The 26,025-nt window shown below is 64.3% G+C and overlaps 1 protein-coding gene across 1 annotated transcript; it reads right to left on the bottom strand.

Moving 5' to 3' along the window:
* Window positions 1–16,588, bottom strand: LMNA (lamin A/C). Its single transcript, XM_039251446.1, has 12 exons — window positions 16,021–16,588; window positions 5,648–5,804; window positions 4,245–4,370; window positions 3,851–4,021; window positions 3,637–3,762; window positions 2,949–3,169; window positions 2,635–2,857; window positions 2,104–2,211; window positions 1,877–1,996; window positions 1,408–1,497; window positions 531–800; window positions 1–254 (listed from the first exon to the last, which is right to left on the bottom strand). Exons 1-12 carry the CDS (start codon window positions 16,374–16,376, stop codon window positions 228–230), a joined length of 1,995 nt encoding a protein of 664 aa, XP_039107377.1. The 5' UTR covers window positions 16,377–16,588; the 3' UTR covers window positions 1–227.
* Between the last annotated feature and the right edge of the window lie 9,437 nt (window positions 16,589–26,025).

Here is a 26,025-nt window from a genome sequence, read left to right as displayed (position 1 = left end):
TTTTTTTTTTTTTTTTTTTTTTTTTTTGCTTGTGTCTCTCCTTCAGTATAAAATCACTGTAGAAAATAAGTTCTCTTAGAAAAAACAAAACATAGAAGACAAAACCAAAGGGGTATTTTCTTTGGCTTCAGGCCCCCTCCCGTGAGGCACAGGACTGGGGGGGATGGGCACGAGGTGAGGAGGACTCAGGAGGCCTCCACCTTCACCCCGGCCTGGCAGGTCCCAGATTACATGATGCTGCAGTTCTGGGGGCTCTGGGAGAGAAGAGAGAGGGGACCGGGGTGAGCGGCGGTGGGGCGGGGCTCCCCGGAGCCCCTCCCCGTGCCCCCAGCCCCGCCCCCGCCCTCCAGTCTGGGGCTCAGACGGGAGGGGCAGGACGCAGGAGCCGACTGTCTAGGGTCTTGGGCTGAGGGGAGGAGGCTCCCACTCCCCCGGGGCTGCGGAGGAGAAGGCCCTCCCCCCACAGGGCCCGCCTGTCCTAACCCTCAAGGACCAGGGTCCTCTGCTTGCGGGCGGGGAGGCCAACTCACCTGGGTGCGAGGGCTGGAGCTGCCCAGGAGGTAGGAGCGGGTGACCAGGCTGTCCCCGAAGCCGCTCCCCCCACTGCCCCCCACACTGCGGTAGCTGCGCGTGACCGTGACACTGGAGGCGGAAGAGCCAGAGGAGATGGTTCCGCCCACCTGGGCTCCCGAGCCGCTGGCGGAAGCCTTGTCCGCGGGCTGCCCGCACGTGCCGCACAGCACGGTGCGCGAGCGCAGGTTGTACTCGGCGGGGTCCCCCGAGCTGCTGCAGTGGGAGCCCTGAGGAGGAAGGCACGGCTCAGGCCCCGCGCTCCTGCCGCACCGCCACCGGGCAGGAAGGCGGGTTCTGCGCTCCGGGACGGCCGGGAGGAGGGCAAGGCTGGGAAGGCACAGACAGGGTCGGAGGAGTGGGGCCAGGGGGCTGCAGTTCTGGCTGGGCTCGCCCCAGCCGGCCTCTCTGGGCTCAGAGGGGAGGTCCGGGGCGCAAGACCGTAGGGCAACAGGCATGCAAAATAATCCGGGGGGGGGGGGCCACTTCTGAAGGAAAAACCTTAGTGAGACAGGGGTGGGGAGGGCGGGAAAGGAAGCGCATGCAGCAGGGGCGGGGGAGAGACGCAGGGCCGGGTGCCCGGCTTCTGTCCTCCGGTCCCCTTCCCGGGAGACCCATCCGCAGCCCCGACCACCGCTCCGTGGGAAGCCGCCAGGGCGTCAGCAAGTCCCTCCTCCCAGACACCTGGGCTCCCTGCTCAAGGAACAGGGAGGAGCGAAGAAAAGCCAGGGCAGCGCGTGAAGTTCCAAAATGTTCTTTAATGAAAAGATTGTTGGCAAGGGGGGCCTGGCTGGGCGCCCCAGCGAGGGCGCGGCCTCAGCGACGGCTGCCACTCACATGGTGGTGATGGAGCAGGTCATCTCCATCCTCATCCTCGTCGTCCTCGACCACGGTCACCGAGCGCACCAGCTTGCGCATGGCCACCTCCTGCGGGGGACACGGGACCGGCCCCAGGGTCAGCGGGTCGGGGCCGGGGGAGGGGTGTGTACCCACAGCGGCCATCGAAGAGCCTCTCCTACAGCCCGCCCTTTGTCCAGGCTGCTGCCCTCCTCTGTGGGCTGAGAGCCAAGGGGCTTTTCTTCCCCAGGGGGACACTGCCAGGCTCTGACAGCCCTGCTGTCCGCCTTCCACCCCTCACGGCTGCGGGGGGGGGAGGGGCGGGGCGGGGAGGCATCTTTGGGTTTAAGCACTGGAGAGTCTAGCGGAGAGTCTAGGGCCTGAGGCTGCACTGGAGGGACAGTGCAGACAGAGTAGCCTTGGACTGGCCCCGTGGGGCTGACCGCCCCCCCACCCCCCGCACACTCACCTCCCCGGTGGAGTTGATGAGAGCCGTGCGCAGGCTGTTGCCGCACCCCCAGGTGTTCTGCGCCTTCCACACCAGGTCAGTAGGGGGGCTGTGCGTGGCCCCGGCTCCCGCAGCCCAGATCTGGGGGGGGCAGGATTAGAAAAGTGCTCAGTCCAGCGTGCCCACCCTCAGGCCAACCCCTCCCCCACCCAGGGCCGCCCCCGGGGTCCCAAACACCTGCCACTCACCGTCACCGCCTGCCCGGCCTTCAGAGTGAACTTTGGTGGGAAGCGGTAGGTCAGCAAGGGGTCATCTCCATTCTGGCGCTTGATCTGCCAGTTGCCCATGGATTGGTCCTGCAGGGAAGGAAGGGAAGAGGAAGGCGGGGGAGGCTCACTTAGGCTGCCAGGTCCCTTTTGCTCAAGAGCAGGGGTAAGCCCCCCCCCCTCAATAACACTGAGGTCTGCGGATGCTCAGGCGGGATCTTGCACGCTCGCACTTCTAGCAACTCAAAAGGCTGAGGAAGGGCTGTTATTCATCTCGGGTGCTCACGGCGGGGGGTGGGGCTCACAGCCAGGGGGGAGTCCGGAGCCAGCCAAGCAGGGCGGAGGGACACGCACTGCCTCGCCCGCCTCCGGGACGGGCACTGCTCCATCCAGGCGCCACCCTTTCCTTTGCGCCCTGCTCCCTCCTCGAGCTGGAGCCCCTGGGGCCCGGGGCGCGGGGTGGGGGGTGGGCAGGGGTTGGGGGAAGTGTCGGGCGGGGGGCGGGGCACCTACCTCACTGGACTTGTTGCGCAGCCGCACGAACTTGCCCTCCTCGTCCACCTCCTCCACGGCCACGCGGCCGCTGGTGCGAGCATGCTGGGAGAAGCTGCTCCGGCTCTCGGCCGCCTCCAGCTTGCGCTTCTTGGTGACGCTGCCCGAGCCCTGCGTCTGGGAGGAGTGCGAGGAGGCGCGGCCGCGGCTGCGCTGCGAGGTGGGGCTGGGCGACAGGCGCAGCCTGGCGAGGGGGACACGGAGGGGCTTCGTCAAGGCGGGGGTGGCCGGCTTGCAGGGGGGTGGCCCCCCGCCCCCCGCGCGCCCAGCCCCACCTCTCCTCCTCGCCCTCCAGGAGCTTGCGGTAGGCGTGGATCTCCATGTCCAGGGCCAGCTTGATGTCCAGCAGCTCCTGGTACTCGTCCAGCTGCTGCTGCATCCGCGCCCGCATCTCCGCCATCTCCCGCTCCTTCTCCGCCAGCAGCCGCCGGCTGGTGTCACGCTCCCGGGCCAGCGAGTCTTCCAGGTCACGCAGCTTTGCCTCCTTGGCTGCCAGCTGGGCGAGGGGTCCGGGGTCCGGTGAGCTCCCAGGGCCCCCCGGCCGCCCTCCCCAGGCTCTCGCCGCACCAGAGCCCCGCAGAAGCCCTTCCCTGCATCTAACTGAAATCCCTGCTCCCGAGCCCGGAACGTGCCTCCCGCAGCCACCCGTGCATGGCCAGCCGGGAAGTCGCGGAGGCCTGAACCCTGCACACCGGGCCTCGTCGGGGGCAGGTGGAGCCGCTGTTTTCAAACAGGGAAGCCAAGGCTCTGAGGAGTGAGGGTCCCTCAGGCGACATAAGAGGCCTGGAGCGGCAGCCAGGTCGCGGCAGCCTGGGGTCCTGGGGCACATTCGGGCCCTCGCCTCTGCCCCCACCTCCTCTAGGCCCTACAGCCCCGCCCGGCCACTGCCACTAGCCCCCTGGCTCCGAGTGGGATAGAGGCGAGGCGGGAGGGGGGGACAGAGGGAGGCGGGGCGGGCGGCACCTGCTTCTGCAGCTGGCTGAGCTGGGCCGACAGGCTGTCGATGCGGATGCGGGACTGCTGCAGCTCCTCGTGCGCGGCCCCCACCAGGTTGCTGTTCCTCTCCGCCGACTGCCTGGCGTTGTCCAGCTTCAGGGGAGAGCACGGGGTTAGGGCCTCGGGGACGGGAGGGGCCGCGGGGGTGCGGGGCGCGGGCGGCGGGGGGCTGGGCAGGCACCTTGGCAGAATAGGTCTTCTCCAGCTCCTTCTTATACTGCTCCACCTGGTCCTCGTGCTGCGCCCGCAGCTCCTGCAGCGCGTCCGCCAGCCGGCTCTCGAACTCGCGCTGCTTGCCGTTGTCGATCTCCACCAGCCGGGTCTCGTGGCGGCGCTTGGTCTCTCTCAGCTCCTGCGCGGGCGGGTGGGACACGGAACCCAGATCAGAACTCGCCTCGGGGGAGGAGGCGGCCCGGGCCCCCTGCCCCGGCCTACCCGTGAGTGGGGCCCCTGGCCTCCCTCCGTAAGCCGGGGTCCGGGCGCCGGCACCCCGCGCTCTGGCACCTGGGCAGCCGAGCCCTGCCCACTGCTGCTGCCCAGCCCTGCCCCTCCGGCGCATGGGGCACAGCCCCCACCTCGCTGTAGATGTTCTTCTGGAAGTCCAGCTCCTCCTTCAGGGTCTGCAGCCTGTTCTCTGCGTCCACCCGTCGCAGCATCTCATCCTGGAGTTGCTTCTTGGCCTCGCCCAGAGCGGCCTCGAGCTGGGAGGAAGGAGGCCCAGAGGTGAGGGACAGGCCCAGGGGACGGACAGCCTCAGCCATCATGGAGAGAACGGGGTCCGTCCCTCGCCGGAGCCACCCCGGGCAGGTACTGTGCTAAGAAAAGGAAGGAGGCCCCACACGCAGCAGGTGCTCCACAGGACGCATGTCCAGAGTACAGAGGAAGCGCGGCGTGCCTGGGGCCGCAGGGGGGTCTGAGGCCAGCAGGACAGGCTCATGGGATGTGCCGGGGGCGGGCTGGGGACACCCGTGCCCACAGGAGCAGAGCCCGAGTAAAGGCCCGGAGGGGTGAGGCACATGGGCTGCGGGGCCCTCGTCAGTACCGCCAGAGCCGGCAGGTGCCCAGGCAGGGCCCGGGGCTGGCAACACGGGAGGGCGGCAGCGCAGGAAGGCAGGGGCTGGCCTGGGGAGAGATGCCCCCTTCTCCGCCACAGAAAGATGTCTGAAGTTTGAGTGGCAGAGCCTCTCTCCCAGACTGGGGTCCCAGGGAGGCCTGCCGACCGGCACACCTGCAGGCAAGATGCCTGGAGAAGGTTCCAGCCCAGGCTTAGCCCTCAGCCCGCTGGCGTCCCCCGTGTGCTGGGTGCACTGGGTGGCGGGGCCTTGGAGAGGGCAGGGCCCAGAGAGCTTGGCCCCTGACCCTGGTCCTAGCCCGGCTCTGAGCAGTGAGGCTGCAGAACCGGGAGCAAGCTGGCTTCTCTGATTCTGTGCCGAGCTTGTGATGAGAGACGAGAGCACAGGACAGACAACAAAGCGCTTTGGAAGGAAACGCAACAATACACACGCCCGGCGTCAGGAACAGGCGTCCTGCACGTGATTAACCATCCACGCCCGGCTTCAGGCCGGCTCTGCCTTCCAGAGACCTCAGCTCTCTTACAGGACGGCCAGACCAGGAGGGACCCAGGGCCAGGCAGGGTTCGTCGCGGACCTAAGTGGAAACGTCTGCGGCCTATTTTATTGTATTTATGAACGTAAGCTGTATGCCCGCGTGAGGCTCGGAGCCCGACTCGCACGTTCTCCCGGCCAGGCGCCCAGCTGCGGACGACTGTGCGCCCGCTGGGCCTGAGGCCCGGGCAGGAGGCGGCCAGGCGGGGACAGGTGAAGTGGCGCCAGGGCAGGAGAAGGGCTCTGAAGCCCCGTCCGTGTAACGGGACCGACAGGTGCCTCAGAGAGCGAAGTGGGCTGAAAGGGTGGGCGGGGCGAGCCTGCACTTCTCTGGGGGGAGGGGGGTCCCGGCGGGCCCCGGGGGGCGGCCTCACCTTGGCCACCTGACCGCGCAGGTCATGGAGCTCGCCCTCCAGGGTGCGCTTCTCGCTGAGCGCCGTGCTCAGTGCGGCCTCCTTGGAGTTGAGCAGGGCCTCCAGGTCCTTGAGCCGGGCCTGGGCGGCCATCAAGTCGCCCTCCTTCTTGGTATTGCTACAGAGGCAAGGGAAGAGAGGGCTTAGTTAGAGTCCCTAGAGAGAGCCAGGTCCCCCAGGGAGAGCCAGAAGCCACCTCCAGAAGCCAGGGCCTGGCTTGGCTGTCCCTCAAACTGCCAGGAGAGGGCGTCCTTGCTTGTGGCTTGTTAGCATCTGCCCGCCTCTGGGGCTGGACTCCCACTTCCCCCAAGGTCCCCAAAACCCCCTTCCAGCTTCTCCACCCTTCCCATGACTCAGTGCTCAGGAACGTGCCTGGGGCGAAGGGCAAAGCGCAATCCCGTGAGATCAATGCCTTTCCCTCTCTCTCCTCCCGTTCCTTCCCAGAGAGACAGGGCCACCTTTGTCTCCTGCCCCTTCCCACACAGGGCCTTAACCTCCTCCTCCCTGCCTCCACCTCCCCTCCATTCAGCCAGGCCTTCTCCCCGCAGGGACCCAGCCAGACAGCCTCCCCGTCCCGGGGGCCAGGCGTCCCTACAGCTTCTCAGTCTGAGCCCCCAAGGTACCAGTCACCTCTCCTGGCCCCTTTTACACACGGGGACTCTGCAGAGGGAGAGTCTGGTTAAAAGTCAGGGGTGAGGACACCCAGGCTCGGTACCGGCCCCTCCCTTTCCAGACCCAGGCTGCATGGGGGGGGGGCGGGGAGGGGGTCCAGCCACCCTCCCTCCGGGCCTTACAGAGCTCCAGAGAAAGCTAAAGCCTACCCTTCGGCCACAAACCTCAGCCTCTGGCTCCAGAGGTGGCCTCTGGGCCTCCAGGTCCATCCGGGCCCCAGCCTTGAACCTCCCCCCTCCTCAAAGTGGGTAAAGCTGTAGCCGAATAAGCACACACGCAGGGGATGCCTCTCCCACTTTCCTCCATTCTCTGGGCCCCAAAGATACTGAACTGGAGAAACAGAGGGGTCCAAACCTCCGGGGAGCCCAAGAGCTTTCCAGATGTTACGATCACCCCACCAGCATCTGGTGAGAGAAAGCGCGGACCCAGGGAAAGAGCCAGCGGGCCGGGCCCTGGCTGCCATCAGTAACTCCTGAGTCTCAAGCGTGAGCCCACGTGGCAGAAGGGAAACAAGGGAAACCAAACGTGGACGGGCGGGGAAATTTCTGTCCTGGGAAGAAGCAGAGGGGCTGTGCCAGCATTTTTTCCCTCTGCAAAGGCCCTAAGCTCCAAGGGACCCAGCGGCGACGGTGACACGGGTGACGGTGACGCGGTACAGTGGCAGAGGTCAGCCTTGAGGCGGCTCTGCGGGGAGGGTCCCAGACAGGCAGCACTCTCTTGCCACCAGCTCAGGCTCCGCCAGGACGGGGACACAGTGACACCCAGCGAGGTGGAGGTAGACTGACCAGAAGACCTGGAGGGAGACCTCAAACTCCCAGACAACCTCGCGGCTCTGGCCACGCCTCTGGCCACACCTCTGGCCACGCCTCGGAACAGGCAGCAGTGTGGGCTCCCGTGAGAAGAGGCCCTTCCAGAGCTGGAGGAGGATGCCTCCCCTCCTCCGGCTCAGCCAGAAAAGCTAAAAATAAAGTCAAAACCCAGCTCAGGTTTTGGCTGCCATCCGGCCCAGCCCCTGGCTGGGAGCACAGCCCCAACTTTCCATGACTTCAGAACTTTTCCGAAGCTGAGCCAGCTGCAGGGAGGGGGGGGTGCGGGGCGGGGGGAAGAAAGAGAAGAAACCGCTGGTAAAGTGAAGCTCCCCGGCGGCGCAGGCTCGCGGCTTCCTTGGGCCGGCTCCAGGTGCGGGGCCTGCCCGGCAGAGGCCTCCCCTGCCTGCAGGCTATCGGCCACGGCCACGGCCACGGCCACGGCCAGCTCTCGGCACTTGGAGGGGGCTCAGGGTGAGGCCAGCTCAAGCCCTCCTTGCACAGATGAGGAAACAGATGCAGGGAAGGGAAGCAAGTGGCCCATGTCGAGTGTGGCACGCAGTGACAGCAGGGACAGGGTCATGGCCCACCCACGCTTCTGCTGGGGACTTGTCCCCTCTGCCACACTGCCCGCCACGGCCACAAGAGGAAGGGGGTGGCCTGGGCTGGGGGAGATGTGAAGGAGGCCCCCCCCCCCCTTCAGGCGGCATCTCTGGGGAAAGGCCTTCGCCGCCAGCGGAGAACAGAGGAGAGGGTGCCAGCCCTCAGTCCCGCGGGCTGATCACGGAGCAGGCGCTGCTCCACATTAGCGGGCGCGCTCGGTCTGCCCAGCTGCCTGGCCACGTCACCGTGGGACCAGGGACCCTGAGGCACAGAGCACGTCCAGGCCCCGCAGCACGTCAGTAGCTGGGCAGCCGGAGGGGCTGGGGGGCCTCACGAGGAACAGGGGGGCTGGAGGCCGGACTAGCTTTGCCCACAGGGGAAAACCGCCAGCACGCAAGGAGGGGAAGGGCCCCCGCGGTTTTCTCAGTCAGGCTGGGGAGCTCCATCTGTGGGGAAGAAGCCACTATCACCCACAGGCTCATGACTCAGCCCTCGGAGTTGTGGCTGGGGAGCCACCGCACACCCCAAGAAAGGGCTGGGGTGGGGCAGGGCGCAGCGCCTCTCCTGCCCCCCCCCCCCCCCCCCCCCCCCAGCGCCCGGAGGGACCACGGCAGACCAACCCTGTCTGGGCAGCGCGCGCGCAGGTGCCAGGGCCAGCGGGCAGTGGGTGCGGCCGGCGGGGAGCTGGGCTGCAGGTGACTCATCCCGGGGCGGACAATACCCAGGCCGGGCCGGGAAATCCTGTAGCGCTCACAGGGGAGCCCCTAAGTTCGCCCAGGTCCTGCCCCAGCCCTCCCGTCCAGGCTCCTCCGCACGAGAGCGAGCGCGCTGCATCCCAGGGGCCTCGTGAGGCGACAAGGGCCGGGCATCCTGTTTCTGGCTCTTCCCACGGCTGGCAGCTCCCATCTCAGGAGGGGGAGGGGCGGGAAGGCCGGGGGTCTGCCGGGCGGAGGCGGCGTCGGAGCAGCACAGGGGCCGGCTGGGCTCAGGGCCAGGGGCTGGCCCGCCCGCTGAGTCACCCTCCTCGGCCCGGCTCGGGTGCCAGATATGGAAGCCAGACCGCCCAGGCCTGTTTGGGCCCCGTTGCTGGGGGCGACTTGCGGGGCCCCCGTCTCCTCCTCCACGACGCTGAGGAAGAGATACGGGGCAGAGACCTCGCCTCGCGCGACGCTCAAGTGGGAGGGAAGCCGGCACGGGGCTCCCAGGCGCTGCCCGGCCCCGGCCCCTCCAGCCTCAGCCCCTCAGCCTCACCGGTACACAGAGTTCCCCATGGCGCGACCCCAGGACGAGAGAGAGGGGTGGGGCGGGGGGCAGAGGGGCAAGGTCTCGGAGCCCCTCAGGGGAAGGCGCCCCCTGCGGCAGGGCGGGGCGCCCCCCGCGGCAGGGCAGTGCAGGGCGCCCCCCGCGGCAGGGCAGGGCAGTGCAGGGAGGGCGCCCCCCGCGGCAGGGCAGTGCAGGGCGCCCCCCGCGGCAGGGCAGGGCAGTGCAGGGAGGGCGCCCCCCGCGGCAGGGCAGTGCAGGGCGCCCCCCGCGGCAGGGCAGGGCAGTGCAGGGAGGGCGCCCCCCGCGGCAGGGCAGGGCAGTGCAGGGAGGGCGCCCCCCGCGGCAGGGCAGGGCAGTGCAGGGAGGGCGCCCCCCGCGGCAGGATGGGCGCGCGGGTGGGCCGCAGGGCCACAGCGGTCCCCTCTTCTCCCTGCACTGCAGACTTTGGCCCAAGCCGACTTCCTGCCAGTGAGGGGGGGCCCTTGTGGCCACCCCTCCCTTTGTTTCCGCAGCTCCTCCCCCTGCAGACTGCACACCCACCTCCCCGGGCCTCAGGCGCTGCTGCCCTGCGCTCTAGTCCCCACCCCCATATGTGCTCAGCTGTTGTTTTCACCTGGCGCCTTACTATCTGTCCACTAAGGCCTGGGGCTTTTCCAGGCTGTGCCTGGAATGCCTGGGGCCTAGGAGTCCACACAATCCAGTCTTCCGGCCCTGCTCTGGGCCAGCCCCTGCACCTCTACCGGTGGGGAAACCGAGGCCTGGACAAGGGAAGGCCCAGGCACTGAAAACCTGCCCACCGGGTCACCTGAGGGCACTCACAGCAGACAGGGGCAGAGCGCTGAGAACGGCACGGGGGTGCGAGGAGGGTGGCACACGGACACCCCGGAAGACAGCCTGGGAGAGGCGTCTGCCTCTGCCTCCCCAATCCAGGAGTGATGCGGCCCCAACGCACACGCTCCCACAGTGGGGCGTGAAGCCGTGGGGCCGGACACCCCCACCCCGAAAAGGGCCCGCTGCTAGGTTTCTTGGCTGGTCTGTGGGTGTGCCACCGCCTGCTGAGGGCTGGGTGTGGGAAGACGGGGACATCCGGGGCTCAAGGCAGCAGCCCTGTCTGCAGAAGAGGCCTTTGAGAGAGGAGCTGGGGGAACAGGTGCTCCAGGCCCTTCGAAGTCCCCCCAGAGCTGTCTCCGAACCCCACCCGCTGACTTTCTGAGCGTGGTGAGGTGGAAAGCGGAAAGCGCAGGTAGGCCCCTCAGGGTGGGCCCCACCCCTGCCTTCCCACACAGGCCTGGCTCTGCTTCCGCCCACCGCACAGGCCTGGGGTTGGGGGACCCAGCTGCCCCCCCAAGACAAAGCCAGGTGGTGACTGTGGGCAGGGGGAGGCTGGGGGAGAGGGGCCGGTGCTGAGAGGAGGCCGGGAGGCCTGTGGACATGTTCAGACGCGACTCCAGCAGAGACGCTGGGGCTGGCCGAGGGCCAGGCCTGAGTCACAGCTGCCGGGTGTATCAACGTGGCATTGTACGGAGGGCAGGAGCCTGCGGGCCCCGGGTCCTGCACAACGGGCGGCCGGCTTCCTGACCAACTGCTCTCTCCAGTCCCTGCCAACTCCGCTCTCCTTCTTCTGGGCCTGACTGTCTAGAAGTCACTCTTGCGTTGTCACAGAAATGCAGGGCTGAGGCCTGGGGAGGAGCCTAAGCGTAGGAAGAGGCAGAATGTCCTGGGCGGAGGGAGGGGGAGGCCACCGGCCAAAGTAGGGACATTTAGGGGATCCCCTACAAGAGGCTGACACAGGAGTCCCTTCTTCGGGACGCATTAACCCTCTATCTGGATTATTATCCCTGATGACAGCAGGACGGGTGGGAGGAGCCGCACCCCAAGACCAGCAAGGGAAGTGGGAGGGGCCTAGCTCTGGCCCCGCCGCATTCCAGCCCCAGCCTGGGAAGCTGCAGGCGCCTCCGGGAGCGCCAGGCGCTTGGGCACAAGGCGGGCCTTGGGATCCCTCTCTGCTCAGCTGCCCAGAAACCAACCGGGCTCCTTGATATGAGGGCGTCTAGCCCCTCTAACCCAGTCCAAAGGGACCCACGTGCTCTGTCCCCTCCGTGTGTCCCCCATGCGGGTCCCACCCTCATGTCTTGCTGCCATGCCCCATGAAAGGCCACCCCGAGCCTTCTCTTGTCTGAGGGAATAGCGTAGGGTGTCCCGTCCACTCTACTCCGCCCTCTGCCGTGACTCAGCTCCCGTGGGGCCGGGATCCCCGCCAGAATTAATCCCGGCTTCCTCTCCCGCCAGGGGACAGGGAGCACCCCTTCCCTGCCCCACCCCTGCTTCGCCAACTCTGTCCCCTTCCAAGACCTCCTCAGAGCCGGGCCCCAGGGGAGGCAGCCGGGTGCAGGAAAGGAAGCAGGTAGGCGGCCCAAGGTCAGCCTGTGCCTCCCTCCGGCCGCAAACACGTGTGTCCAACCCTGGCCAGCTCTCAGGTGACAGCCCGGTCGTTCCCGGGGCCTCCCAGCTCCCCTCAACACAGCCCTTCCCACTGTCCTCTCTCGCCGGACATAAAACAGCAGAAGCCAAGAGCGTAATGTCATAATTACCGGTTCCTAACAAACTTTCTTTGAGAAACAGAGAAGCAAGTTTGTCTGCAAGTCTCACCCCACAGCTCGTGGCAGAGATTTCTATAGAGAATGGCAATGGCCAATAATTATATTCACATTAAGTGTATTTGTTTTTCACAGTTCTTGCTGGGGAACGTGGAGGACTGACCACTCTCTCTGGATCACGCACTAGGCCATGAGGCAGCTCTCCAGACCTTCTGCTCTAAGCCCTTTATTTCATAGCTAGGGACATCCAGAGAGGGAAGGTGATTTCCTCGGGGTCACACAGCAATTTAGTGGCAGGACCGAGCCTAGGACACCGAGGACCGGGGTTGTTTCCACCTCATACAACCTGTCACGTGGCTAGTGGCCGCCCCACCTCTTGTTAAGGGACAGGAGACCCTGCAAGCTCTCCCGGACACTCCCAAGAACGTTAGAGGTTGGCCCGCCTCACCTTCAGGGGCACCGGGGCTCCGGTGGGGTGAGCTTGCAGCCGGGCCCAGGGGTGGGGCCTGCGGGGAGGGAGGCTGGGGGGGGGAGCGGAGGCACAGCTGGTTGGTGAACACACCCCCTCCCAGTTGTTCCCCAGCTGTCCCTGGCTTCAGTCCTGACCCTGAACTACTGAATCCCTGGGGGGTGGGACTGGGGCACGGGTGTACCCTGTGCAAGGGTAGGTCTCAGAATGGAGGCCACGGCAGGTGCCAGCCGGGGGCCTGGGCCACAGGAAAGCAGTCAGGGGCTGAGCAGGAATTCCCGTCCCTTCTGTTCCTCTTGGGCTCCCCGAGTGGTGCTCGGTCCCTGAGTTTTGGATCGGAATGCAGACTTCGGGGTGGGGGGTGGCAGGGAGCGACGACACCAGAGGCTCCCTCGGGTGAGGACACGGGCCCGGGTACCCTCAAAGGCCTCCTGTTACCCCCAGGTCTCTGCCAAAGGGCACAGCCTCCTTTGAATACTATGTGTAGATACTTCCCATGACAAGTCACAGCCAGGAACACCCAGCCTCCCGGAGCTGCGTCTCAGGATCCATGTCCTGGCAGGGTCTTGGGTCTTTCCAGGGACAGGGCAGAGCAAAGGATGGGGTTCACAGGAGGGCAGGACATTCACGTATCACTGGCCCCACTGGGCTCAGGCTGGAATCTCCGCACTGCAGAAGCCTCGGCCACCCCCCCACCCCTGAGCCCACAGGACCCTCCAACCTGTCTTCTAAGCTAAAGAAAGAAGGCTTGGGGCGCCTGGGTTGCTTAGTCGGTTAAGCATCTGACTTTGGCTCAGGTCATGATCTCACAGTTTGTGGGTTCGAGCCCCATGTCGGGCTCCATGCTAACAGCTCAGAGCCTGGAGCTGCTTCAGCGTCTGTGTCTCCTTCTCTCTCTGACCCTCCCCTGCTCATGCTGTCTCTCTGTCTCTCTCAGAAGTAAATAGAAAAAAAATTTTTTTAATTACAAAAAAAAAAAGAAGGCAGGCTTGACGACACAGGCACACAACTGGAAGTCAGAAGCCCGTGCTCAAGTCCCGACCTGCTGCTCTCTTACTGTGTGACACAAGACAAGGCTGTGCACCTCTCGGGCCTTCGTTGTTCCTGCCTCAGTGAGAGCTGGGATGAGCCTGGGCCCGCGCTTCCCTGCCCATCCCCACCGGGGCTGCACAAGGCGGACAATACAGGAAGTTGTCGGGCACCCAGCCTCGTCCGGGGGGGAAGAAGCGCTTCTGCTTTGCGGGCCCAGGATCTCCCCACTCCTGACTCAGCCTTCCTCCACCGGCTCCACATGGGAAGACACAGACCTCGGCCCCACGCTGCGGCCTTGTGGCTGCACGCGGCTCTGGAACCACCTGCTGCATGCTGCCCACGCGGGCCCTGCTCCAGGCCGCCACCAGAGGTCCTAAGGAAGGGGGTGGGAAGGCCCCCAACACGCAGTGGGGGGCAGGGGCTGAAGATACAGCTATTCGGGCCCCAGCCCTCCCCTTAAGACATCTGCTGTCTCCCCCCTGTCTCCCACTGGCCCTTGTAAGGCCACCAGAGTGGAAGGGAGGGGGCAGCATCTGAGTCATCCACCCAGCTGTCATGCCTGGGATGGGGCCCGGCTCCAAGCCTGGACCCCAAGGGAGGCCTTGCCTGGGGCTTTCGGCTCCTCATTCTCACCGCACTTGGGTGTCCAAATGTTTCAGACTTCAGAACAGACAGAATGTGTGTATGGGGCCTGGGGAGTGTTGTTTCTGTTTGGATCCTATAGCCCAGCCCAGCGAGAAGGCGCCCCAAACCCCTGGGTGTGGCCGAGGTACCAGGCTGGGTCAGGGGCTGCCACAGGATCGCACAGACAGCTCTGCCTCCCAACCCGAAGCCCGGCCCTGAACTCTGAGCTCTAATTAAACATTAAACCAGACAATGCCTTCTCCCTAAGCTTCGGTGGGGAGCAGTTCAGATGGTGCCTTTCTTCCTCTCCCAAAATCTTCAGTCCACTCTTCGCCACTTCACCCTGAGCACAGCACACAGAAAGAGAAGCCGCAAATCCTGGGTCCTCCCACTGGGGACATGGGACATGGGAGGGGGCAGCCAATCCAGCCCGAGCCCCCTTTGTCTCCACCCAGCCTCCCATCAGCCTGAGATCCAGGTGTGCAGGCCCACCCCCCCCCCGTTTTCCGGAAGCCCAGCCTCCCCAGCCAGGATCAGTGGGGGAGAGAGAGGCAGGTGGCTAAATATAACAAGTACACACACCACCCCCGCCCCTGCCCCATGTGAGCACACACCCGCCTGGTGTCCCAGGCCAGGACAGCTGCACCAGGAGGCAGAGGAGACAGACTGGCGTGGCTGGGTTAGCCAGGGATCGCAGACTCTGCTCCTCCTCCGGCTTCCCAATCAATGTCCTCCCAGCAGAAAGGCCTGCAGAGAAGGGCCTGCATAAGAGCCGGCGAGGGGGCTTTGCCGAGCGCGCTAGTTTAGTTCTCTGGGGCCCGCCTAGTTTGCCTGTCAGTCCCGCGAGCCAAGTTGATCAGATCACCAGTGCAAAAAGGCAGGAGTGACCTCTGTCAACACTTTCCCCCAAAAGTCAGCCTGTCTCTGCACACTATTTCCATCTACCCTTCGTCAGGGCACGGATCCGCCCCGCCCACCGCCAGGGCCCCGGTAGGTGAAGGGCAGAAGGAGCACTGGATACAGAGAGGCTCCGAGGAGGGCAAGCTTTGGGAGAACAGGAAGTCAAGCCAGAGGCCCCCCGGCCCAGGGACCTCAAGCACCTTTCGGCTCTTTGGGTCAGGTGGTCACACAGAAAGGGAGAGGAAAGAGGAGGAAAGCAAATTCTCAGGGGCCAGGAAAAAAGAGCCTAGGTTTCCAGGCTCCAAAGGCCTTTTTAGAAAAGAGGGAGGAGTCAAGTAGGGTGGGGTAGGGTGGGGCAGGGATGGGTGAGGTAGGAGTGGCCTGAAGCTTCCAACGGCTGGATTTCAAAAATGTCACTTACTCCAGCAGTTTCATAAGGCAAAGATCAAAAAAACGTCAGTGGCTGAGCAGATAGGCCAGAGCAAAGACTGCTGGGCTTGGCCGGGAAATGAAAAGTGGCTCGCCCCAGGCAGGGAGACGGGGAGGAGCAGAGCCCGGAACCTCGGAGACCCCTGGCAGAGGGCCAAGGCGGGTGCCCCGGACCTGGGCGGGTAGACCACCTCCTGAGCCTCTGCCGCGGGATCCCTACCCGTCTTGCATTCCTGGGCCAAGCAGGCCAAGGGCTGCGGGCGCTGCGGGGGAGCCGGGCTCCTGGAGCTGTTCGGTGGGCCTGTCCCGGCCCAGAGAAGGCCCCAGACCTGAGGCAGTGAGGGGAGAGCGTCCCAACTCCCAGAACCCCGGAAAGAGATGTGCCCCAGAGGTCACCTCCATGTCCCTGCCTTGCGAACCTCTCTCCAGCACCGCTGGACACCTGCCAGCGCGGGTGCTCAGTCTTAATGGGCATCATGTGTCCAGAGACAGTCTAGGCAAAGTTGGCACAGTGCCAAGCCTGCCAAGAAAGTTCTAACAGGACCCTTTCACCCACTCCGATGAGTCCTGAGCAACCAGATTTCTTAGACGAGACAGGGCCAGCTGTCCTTCGCCCAAGGCCTTGCCCCTGGCTCCTCCAAAAGGCTGGCGACCCCGACCCAGAACGGATGTGGGCCTGCCACCCGCCCCTACTCGGCCCTGACGCTCCCACCATTCCCTACATATGCCACCCTCTCCCAGAGACCCCTCCCTTCTCTGTCCTTTCTCGACGATTTCCCTTGGCACTGCCAGTCACCCGCCGGGGCAGTTCCGGGGAGGGAGGGGACTGTGAAGCCTAGCGATCAGCCGCCGGAGTCGGGCCGGGCCGGGCCGGGCCGGGCCGGCGGCCCGCCTGCGCCCCGCGCTCCCGCCCTGCGCGCCACCCCCGGGCGCACTCACCGCGCTTTGAGCTCCTTGAACTCCTCGCGCACTTTGCTCAGCTCCAGCTGCAGGCGGGCGCGCTCCTTGGCCACCGAGTCGAGGGTCTTGCGGGCATCCCCGAGCTCGGCCTCGTAGGCGGCCTTGATGCCGGACACCTCGCGGCTGACCACCTCCTCGGACTCGGTGATGCGGAGGCGCAGCCCCGCGTTCTCCGTCTCCAGCGAGCGCACACGGTCGATGTAGACGGCCAGGCGGTCGTTGAGCTCCTGCAGGTCCTCCTTCTCCTGCAGCCGGGTGATGCGCGTCGGCGACAGCGGGGTGGAGCTGGCCTGCGCCCCGCTGCGGGTGGCGCGCCGCTGGGACGGGGTCTCCATGGCCGGCAGGGTGGCAGCGCTGCCCGCGGGGCAGAGGTCCCGGGAAGGGCGCGGGGCTCGGGCGGAAGGACGGAGGCCGCGGGGTGCGAGCGCGCCGGCCGGGAGGCGCGCTCCGGGCAGGCGTGGGGTCTGGGCCGGGGGCGGGCGGACCTCGGAACCGGGGCGCGCGGCTGGGGCGGCGGCGCTCCCGCGGACACTCTGAGTCACCGACGCCGGGCAGAGGCTCTAATAGGTCTAGGGAGTGGGAGGAGGGGCCGCCGCTCTTAAAGGGGCCGCCGCACACCCGCAGCGGGCGGTGAGGGGGCGGCGCGGGGGGGCGAGGACCGCCGGGCGGTGGCCGGGCGGGGCCCCACCCTGTCCCTCGCACCCGGGAAGCCTGGGGCTTCTCCCGTCTTGATTCTGCCTGCTCAGGGCTCCCAGCTTCAAGCTTGCCCCCACCCCACCGTCTCGCCTTCGTGGGTTGAAGGCAGACCCTAAGGGTGAGAGTGGGTGGGCAAAGGGCAGGGGTGGGGGGAGAGGGAAGGCGGGTGTAAAGCAGGGGAAGGCGCCAGGCAGGCAGATCCAGGAAAGTGGAGGGGGGGTGCTGAGGCTGGTGCCCATCAGGGTGACTCACTCTCTTCCACCAGTGGCTCCCCCTTTCCTCCCCATAGTAATAGTGAGTCACCCCTGCCCCCCCACACACACACGTGGGCCGCCCATTCAAAGCCGCACCTCTGTATGCCAGGGTGGGGGTGGGAAGGAATGCCTGGGTTCTCTGGGGAGCTGGGCTTTAACCCTCAACTTTGGGGAAGGGACCAGAAGTTTGGGGTCCGTCTTTTCCTATCTTCTGCCCCAACCTCTCCCTTCAACATCAAGCATTGGGTCTTAGATCCCAGCACGGCGCCACAGGCCCCCTCACAAAACCAAGAGTAGGGCCTAGGCACTGCCCTCCTCCCTTCCCACCCAAGCAATTAGGAAAAGAGGCTGCCTAGCCCCCCCCCACTTGGGTCCCTTTCTCCTCCTTCTGACCCACCCCGCCAACTACTCTTCCACCCCACCCCGCCAACACCAAGACTGTACTTATTTTTTTTTTCCAGGACTGTACTTATTTTAATGGATAATTTAAAACAGATACCAGAGCTGTGCATTCATCACGTTGCCAGGACACCAGGTCCTAGATTTTTGTGGTTCCCAGAGGGGCCTGAAAGGGGGAGCAGGGCAGGGAGCTGGACAGCCAGTGGTGGCTCTCCGTCCCGGTCTCAGCCAGAAAGTGGGTAGTGTGGGGCAGGACAGCAAAGACCCCACCACCTCCACCTGCCCGGGGCACCACACGTACCTCCACGTACCTCCACATCCCTCTCGGAGCAGGTCTGCTCCCCCACTGGCTCGGGGAGGGGCCAGGCCCTCTCACCAAGCAGGATCACCCAGGTCCCCAGGCTTCCCCACCCCAGGCTCTGGAGCCTTCATCCTCAAGCCTCACCAACCAGCCCTCTGATCAGTCTTCTGCTCCCCTCCCCTACTCCTGGCCTGGCCCCACCGCCGCCTCATCCTCCCTCCGAGGTGGCCGTGCTAAGGCCCCAGAACTCATGTGCTCTCACGGCCTGCCCCTGCGTCCCCACAGCTTACTCTCTGGTGGAGAACTCAGGAGACTAAATCACGCTGCTGACTCCTGCAGCTCCAGGATATCAAGGTTTCTGTAATAGGACAGGGAAGCCTGGCTGGACAGGTCCTGTTTCCCAGGTTCCGGACCCGGGCCTGTGTCCGCAGGGGATGGAGTGGGGTTTAGACAAGGGGTCCGGGTATTTATGGAGGGGACCCGCGGAGGGGGGGTGTTTAGGGTCCCGTGTCTAGGAGGGTGGCTGGGCACTGTGGCGAGCATCCAGATGCACCCAGGTGAGGGGCCCGGATATGGCCTCCCCTCCCTGCAACCCTCTCTCCCAGGGCGTGGCGCCCACTCTCCGTTTTGCAGACAAAACAAAAAGTCTTGTTCTGCTTCTGCTTCTGTTTCCCAAAGGAGAGCAGAGGCCCGGTGGGTTTCCCTGGGACGTGAGGGACAGGGCTCATGCTGTTCCCACTGCCTCAGCACTGCCCCCCCCCCCACCAGGCCCCACCCTCCCAGACAGGCCCGGCTTCCCTTCCTGGCTGGGGAAGCAAAACCACACTTAACCCTTCCTATCCTGGACCTCCCCATCTCTGCAGAAAAGAGGCAGGAGAAGGGGGGGATCTTAACCACAAATTTCACTCTAGGCTCTTTCCAAAGCCCCCCGCCCCAACCCGTACCACCACCCACCCGGAAGCCCTCCATCCTAAATCTGAACTTCAAAGGGGGACTGTATCGTGAATATTCTATCCTCACTCTGGACTCCACGCGCCATCAGTCTGCTTTTTGCCTGCCAGGGCGTAGGTCCTCAGTCCCAGAAGAAGCAGGAGAAAGCAGGGGAGGCAGGGGGCTGGGGTGGGGGCGGGGTGGTAGCTGGGTGGTGACCAGGGTCCAGCCCTGCCTCTCCTTTGCAGAGTGATGGCAGGCCTGCTCTCGAAGTCTCTGGGCCTCCATTCCTCCTCTGTCACATGGGCCGAATGCCTAGACGGGGCATGGGGTAGAGCCACGGCACCTGCCCACAGGGGGCCTGCCCCCTGTGGGGACACATAGGGAAAAGCAAAGCCAAGGACAGTGATTGAAGAGCAGCGCAGGACTCTGGACTGGCTAATGAATTCCAGGTGGCCCGAAGGCTGGAGCATGAATGAATCATATCAGGATATAGGGGTTCGCCCCAAGCGGCCGTTTGCACAGTGGAAGTGGCACTTGCCTTGAGGACCAATGACCCCAGAAGGGGGCACAAAGTATCCTGGGCCTCCCTCCATGACCCTTCCTTCCCAAAATGCTGTGAGAGACAGAAGGGCCCAAGTCTTGGTCATCTGTGTCCCTAACAAATGCGTCTGGCTCTGCCAGACTCCGAGCAAGTGCCTCAGTTTCCTCATCTATAAAAGGTGCTGCAGTGATTAAGTAATAGGCACGTGGGCGCGCTGGGCTGGCTCAGCCGGCAGACCATGTGACTTGCTCTTGGGGCCGTGAGTTCGAGCCCCGTGTTGGCATAGAGCTTACTTAAAAAATCTAGGGGTGCCTGGGTGGCTCAGTTGGTTAAGTGTCTGACTCTTGATTCTGGCTCAGGTCATGGTCTCATGGTTCGTGAGATCGAGCCCTGTGTCAGGCTCTGCGCTGAGAGTGGAGAGCCTGCTTAGGATTCTCTCTCCTTTCTTTCTGCCCCCCGTGTACTCTCTCTCACAAAATAAATAAACTTAAAAAAAAAAACACCTCTATGTATTTGAAGGGAGACTTCTTGAAGGAGGTAGATTTAGGGGCTTTAGAGAAATACCCTCTACGTAAATAGTGAAGTCACTCACCCAGTAAGTATTTAGTGGATAGCTACTACGGGCCAGACGCTGCCCTTGACGCTAGGGATACAGCAGTGAATAAAAACAGACAAAAAGTCCTGCCCTTATGAAGCTGACATTCTAATGGAGGGAGATAGTTTATTTCTGAGAGAGAGAGAGAAAGAGACAGCGTGAGCAGGGGAGGGTCAGAGAGAGAGGGAGACACAGAATCCGAAGACAGGCTCCAGGCTCTGAGCTGTCGGCACAGAGCCTGACGTGGGGCCCGAACCCACGAACCATGAGATCGTGACCTGAGCTAAAGCCGGACACTCAACTGACTGAGCCACCCAGGCGCCCCCTTGCTTGATTTCATAGCCGTGTTTTCACACACCTTCTCTGCTCGGTCCGCAGAACCACCTCACGGCTGGGGGATGATTTCCCTGTTTTACAGGTGAGACTGGCTTCCCCCAAACTAGATCATAAGTAATAGGCTGAGCTCAGGACTTGGACCGAGCAGTCAGGGCCTGCTTTGCTCTCTTATGCTGCTTTGGCAGGACGCATGGGAGGTGTGCGGTGGCCTGGTGCCTGAGAGGAAGTGTGTGCAGAGGTGCGGGAGTACGAAAGAGCTGCAGAGGGTTGCAGCCTGGCCTAATGACCGGAGCAGGGGCCTCCGGGAGTGAAGGGGGTAAGGGTGGGCCAAGGGGGCACGGAGGCAGGCACCTGCTGTGGGCATGAGCTGTGGGAATGAGGCTGGGGTCAAGAGGGACAGCAGGGAGACCCTGAGCCCAGCGAGGGAAGAGGTGGTGGCCCTGGCCTTGACACCAGGTAAGCCAGAGGGAGCAGGTTCAGAAGCACGAAACCAGGAGGGATTCCGGAGGTATCTAATAATGAGCTGAGTGGGGGATATTTATGGAGCATTTGCTTCTATGCGGCACTGGGCATTCCCTCCACCTTGTTGAACCTCCACAATAGCTCTACAAGGGCTATTATTAGCCTATTTTACAGATGAGGAAACTGAGGCCCTGGAAGGTGAAATTATTCACTTAAGGCAGGGTCTCTGAACTGTGGCACCGTTGGCATTTGGGGCCAGTTATTTCTCTGTCATGGGTGGGGGTTCTGTGCCCTGTGGGGTATCCGGCATCCCTGGCCTGTACGCACTAAATGCCAGGGGCATCTCCACTCCCAGCTGTGACAAGCAAAAGTGTCTTTGACGTTGCAGAAGGTTCCCTGTGAGGCAAAATCTCCCGGAGTTGAGACCTGGTTGAGGTCATGTGGTTAGTAGCAGAACTGGAATTTTAACACAGGTTGGCCTGACTCTGAAAGGTAAAATCTTGCCATCAGGCTATAATCTTGGGCAGCTGAAGGAGGAGAGGCTTCAAATGGGGTCTAGGCCATTGGGGAGGCAGCTGTGCTCCCCCCTAGGGGTGGGAAGGGGCGACCCTTTGGAGGAGGGCCTAGGAAGTGGCTTAGGGTGGGGGGAATGATTTGGAGATTCAAGGCCACGGTCTGGGAATCCCTTAGTGAGTTCTTGATGGAGAGTCTGGGTGGTGTGCCCTTGGCTCACAGGGTCGGTGCTGAACCACTGCTGAAGTGCTGACTCACTCATGCACAGGTGATCAGTATAACCTTGGGAATGGAAGGACTTCCTGTTCTTTAAGTGCCTGCCTGGCCCCAGGTGCTGGCGTAGGGCTGTGTGGAGGGGGTCCCATCTAATCTTCAGCCCACCTTCAGGAGGAGTGGGGGCAGGGCCCAGCCATCCTCCCTCACCACCCCAGCCAGGACAAAGGGGTGGTCGCTAATGGGTGGAGAGCCTACCCCTCACGCCCGCACCCGGAGATGTCTCCCGGTGACAAGCCTTTCACCACGAAAGGCTTAACCCCCCAAATCTCCTGGAGGTGCACAGAGCAAGCACCACGATCCCCACCGTACAGATGCGGAGACTGAGGTTTGGGCGGGTTAACTGCCTTGCTCAAGGCTCCACAGCTGACAGTGAGGGGAGCAGAACCCCAAACCCCAGGGTGTCTGCCTCCAGGTTAATAACCTACACCCCACATCTCTTCAGCGTAGACCCCACGAAGCCCAATCGAAAAGCAAGATCCCGGAGTCCGCCCCGGAGCTGCTTCCCAACTCTTCCCGCCCCTCCTCCCCGGAAACTGGGCCCAGGTAGGTAGTCGTCCCTCCCGCGAGACTCAGGCTCCTGGAGCCGTCAAAGTACGCGCCGCGGTGCACCGTAGGCCACACGCACGCCGGGCCAGAGCCCGTCCGACGGAGAAGTCCCGCGCCACCCTCTCCCTTCCCCCCTCCCCAGCCGCCCCCCCCGCGCTCGGGCCCCGCCCCCGCACCTGCTGGGGGCGGCGCGGCGGCGGGCGGCGGGGGCGGGGCCCGGGCGGGGGGCGGGGCCGAGGCGCCTCCGGCCCCGCCCCGCCCCGCCCCCAGCCCCGGGCGCGGCCGGCCGGCGGTGCTGACGCAGGCCCTGCGCGTGGGCGGCTGCGCGTGAGGCTGTGTGCGTCTGTGTGCGCGGTTGCCCGGGCCTCCCCGGCTCGCGAGCGGGGGTTTCCTCTCCCTGTTGCCTAGGAAACAAACAAGCGCCACAACCCCGGGGCCCGGGGCTGCAGCACAGGGTCCCCGGGCCCCGCGCCGCTACACGCTTCCGGGAAGTGAGGCAGAAGAGGATTCCCTCTCACCCGCCCCTCGCCCCGCAGCCGGCCAATCGCTGCTGGGGCCCGAAACTGGGGGGCCCGCGGCCGGGGGCAGTGGCTGGGGCGGGGGGTTCGGAGCTGGCACCGGGCCCAGCGGTCGCTGGGTCTCCCTACATGCTCCTCTCCTCGTTGCGGGGAGGGCCTAGTTTTTTAAAAAATGAAAATATCTTCTACAAATTGTCCGCGACTATAGGACCACCTGGGCAGGGCCCTCCATGCGTCCCGGAGGCTCCCCCTGCCTGCCAGTGCCCGCCTCCAAGCTCGCCCAGGGCCCTTTCAGCAGGGGTGGGGGCGAGGGGTCTACTGGTCAAGTGGGCTGTGGCAGGGAGGATGCTGGTTAGAGGGCAGGTTCCTGAGGGCAGGGGCAGAGCAAGGGGCACTCGCCGCAGGAGCGGCCGGGGCTGCAGGTGGGGCAGGTGGGCAGCAGACCAGGACGGAGGGCCCTAGAGGTCGGGAACGGGTGGCGCCTTGGGCCCGGGCTTCACCCTCCACTGCCTCGAAGCCAGGACTTCAGAGCCGGGAGGAATCTTAGAGCATCATGCAGGCCAGCCCCTCTTTTCTAGACCTGCCTTGGTCCAACTCCCCACGCTCCCTACGCCGGCCCTTGGGCCTGCCGCCCGGCACTGCGCTGCCCTCTATGCCCAGTAAGTCCAAACTTTCCAGGGCACCCGGGGAGCCCACCTCATTGTGGCCCTGGACCCCACACCCCCAGGGGCTCTTCATCGCAGGGACAGGTGATGGGGAATCCACTGGAGGAGGGGGGAGGGCAGCAGGGTGGGAGCTGCTGGGACAGGATGCAAGGGCTCAGGCCGGAGCACTCTCACGCTGCCCAGGGAGGGGCTGAGGGGGCATCTGTTTCCTCTTGGCCTTGGCTTTCCCTCAATTCTGTCCCCAGAGGAGGTGAAAATGGTGCTGGCTTCCTGAAGCGGAGCTTCCTGGGGATGGTGGATGGAGGATGGACAGGTATCCATCAAAACAGCCCGCATCCCTCCTCTCTCCCTTTGGAGCCTAGGGCAGCTGAGCTAAGGCTTAAGGGGTGGGGCATATTTCCTGCTGAAGCCGAGAGGTGAGGTCCCGGGACTCGGTGAGCACCACGATACAGCAGGAGGGAAAGCCAGGCTGGGCTCCCAGTGGGGTGTGGTGGGGACCTATCCAGCTCAGGGGTGGGGTCTCCCCCCGGGTGCCTTAGGGGATCAGGGGTAGAAGGTGGATTCAGAGAGGTGAGCACAGCGGGCAAGTGGGGATGAAGGAAAAGATCAGAGTGGGTAAAGGGAGGAGGCTGGGGAAGAGGTCTGTGAGGGAGGAGGAATGGAGCTTTGGGACAGGGCAGTGGGGTCACATCTTGAATCCAGGCCAGGGGGCTTTGGAAAGGGGAGCTGGACACAGGAGACGCCCAGGAATTGAGGAGAGGGGCCGCTGCCTGGGCCGACACCCGAGCTCCAGCCCCAGATCCTGATGGGGCAAATATTTACCCAGTAACAACGGTTGCTAAGCACGGAGGAAGGAGGAGGGAGGCCAGTAGCCCGGGGGCCTTCCAGACTCCTCCCTATCCCTCACAAAAGGCTGCGGGGAGAGGGTGAGCCAAACCGTTCCCCTCAGCCCTCCCTCCTCCCGCCCAGGCTCACTCACACTCCTCCATGCACGCAGATCCTGGGGTCACCTCTATCCACCCCCCACCCCAGGCTGGCCACAGGCCAGGGGGCTGGGCTTGGCGGATTTAATCCCTGGGCTGCCAGGCTTTCCCCCACCCTAGGACAGCCCTGGGGGCTCTAACCTTGCAAAAGGCCCCCTTCCCAAAGGGCTCTTCAGTAGGAGCTGGAAAGGGGGGGTGGTCCCAGGAGTCAGGATATGGTGAGGGAGGGGACACTGAAGGATGGAGTCCAGATGTCCAGGACTGGAGGTTGGAAGAGAGGACGAGGGGGCGGAAAGGAGGGGAAGGAGCCAGTCTGTCACTGTGAGGGGGCAGGACAGCAGAGAGGGGTCCTCAGGGACACTCCCAGCTCAGGCCCCCAGGCGGAGAGGGGGAGGGACGAAGGCGGGAGGATGTGCTCAAGGGGAGCCACATGTGGCCCATGTGATGTGGGCTGCTGCTGGCACGGGCACAGGGGGGCAGGATGTGCCTCTGTGCCAGGAAAGATTAGTCAGACGCTGGGAGGGGAGAGGGGACAGCTAGTCCCGGACCCCCATGAAGCAGATGGGCACTTTCAGGGAGGGCACCTCCTCCTCCGTCTACCACCCTCGGGGCACCCATCCGCTGCCGTGGCTGAGTTCAGGAGTCTGTGTGCAGGACGGGAATTCTAACACCGCTTCCCAGGGCACAAGATGTGTGCTGCGCAGGGACGGACACGCCGCCCCTTCTCTCTCACCCACCTCCTGGGGGTGAGGCCTCTGTTCTGCAGGCTCCTCCCTGGGTGTCGGTGGGTTCTCACCCCCAGCCACGGGTCCCTTGGAAACGGGTACAGACGTGAGAGAGGAGGGCACAAACAGGAAGCCGCTGGGGCAGAGAGGACGTTCCTGGAGCCCAGTCTCCCTGGTGCTGATGGTCATTCCCAAGGGTCGGAGGGCTCGCCAGAGTGACTGCAGGCCCCATGGTCCACCCTGAAAGGGGGTAGACGGAAGGCTGTCACTGTGCAGTGGCAGCTGAGGACAGACCGCATTTCCCCCAGGAGAGACTTCTCTGAGCCCCTCTGACAGGGACAGCATGGGCGGGTGGGGGGGGGTGAAGGACGGGGAGGGGATCCCCGGTGATGAAGCAGACCCGAAGGGCTGGCCTGGGTGCACTGGCGGTCAAGGTAAGACCTTCAGACAGACCCAGGAACCCCTGGAGAGCCAGGTCCAAGCTGGCAGCCAGAAGGCTGTTGTTTCCCAAACTCCCATTGGAAAGTTTGAAAAATACACTTGGAAACATGACTCACTGCCCCCTCCCCAACCCCCCCCTTGCCTGGTTTCTGTGATTTTTTTCTCCCAGGAGTTAATTCAAATCACATTCTCCCAGAAACCAAGTTTCACGAGGGAGGGCACCGAGCAGGCTGAGGACGCTGACAGGCACTGCAGGAGGGGCCCGGGAAGGGGCGGCCAGGGCTGGGCCACATGAGGACGCAGTGACGGCCACCATGGACCCCCGGACCAGGGCAGAACTCAAGTGCAAGTGGGAGCATTCGTGTTTCCGCCATCAAACTGCCCTGCGGCCCGGAGAGCTTGCCTTCTGGCCTCCCCTTTGCAACCTGTTCCCCAGGGCCACAGGCTGGGTGGCGGGGGCTCCAGGGACTCCCCTGCCTGCACTTCTCTCCGGCCGGAAACGCATATCCCGGAGCAGGCACCCCGCACATCCTCTCCTGTGGGCCTGTGGGCCGGGGAGGATCCAGACACGCCTGCCCGACAGGGTGTCCCCAGATCAGGGACTGCCAACCTGACCTGGGAAGGCCAGGGAAAGGCCCTTCCCTGTGGACCCTATCTCTAGAATCGCTCTCCATTCTGGGTAATTGCGGGAGAGTCTCCCTGCCTCCACCCCTGCCTCCACACGATCCTTTCTCCTCCCCAAACCATCTTTCCAAAATGTAAACCTTGGCATGTTGCCACAAGACTTCAAGCTCACGGTG

Source organism: Hyaena hyaena, unplaced genomic scaffold, assembly GCF_003009895.1.
Source record: "Hyaena hyaena isolate Hyena2069 unplaced genomic scaffold, ASM300989v1 scaffold_385, whole genome shotgun sequence".
NCBI classification, from domain to species: Eukaryota; Metazoa; Chordata; class Mammalia; order Carnivora; family Hyaenidae; genus Hyaena; species Hyaena hyaena.
Note: the sequence above shows the minus strand (reverse complement) of the source record. Positions and strands in the feature narration are given on the sequence as shown.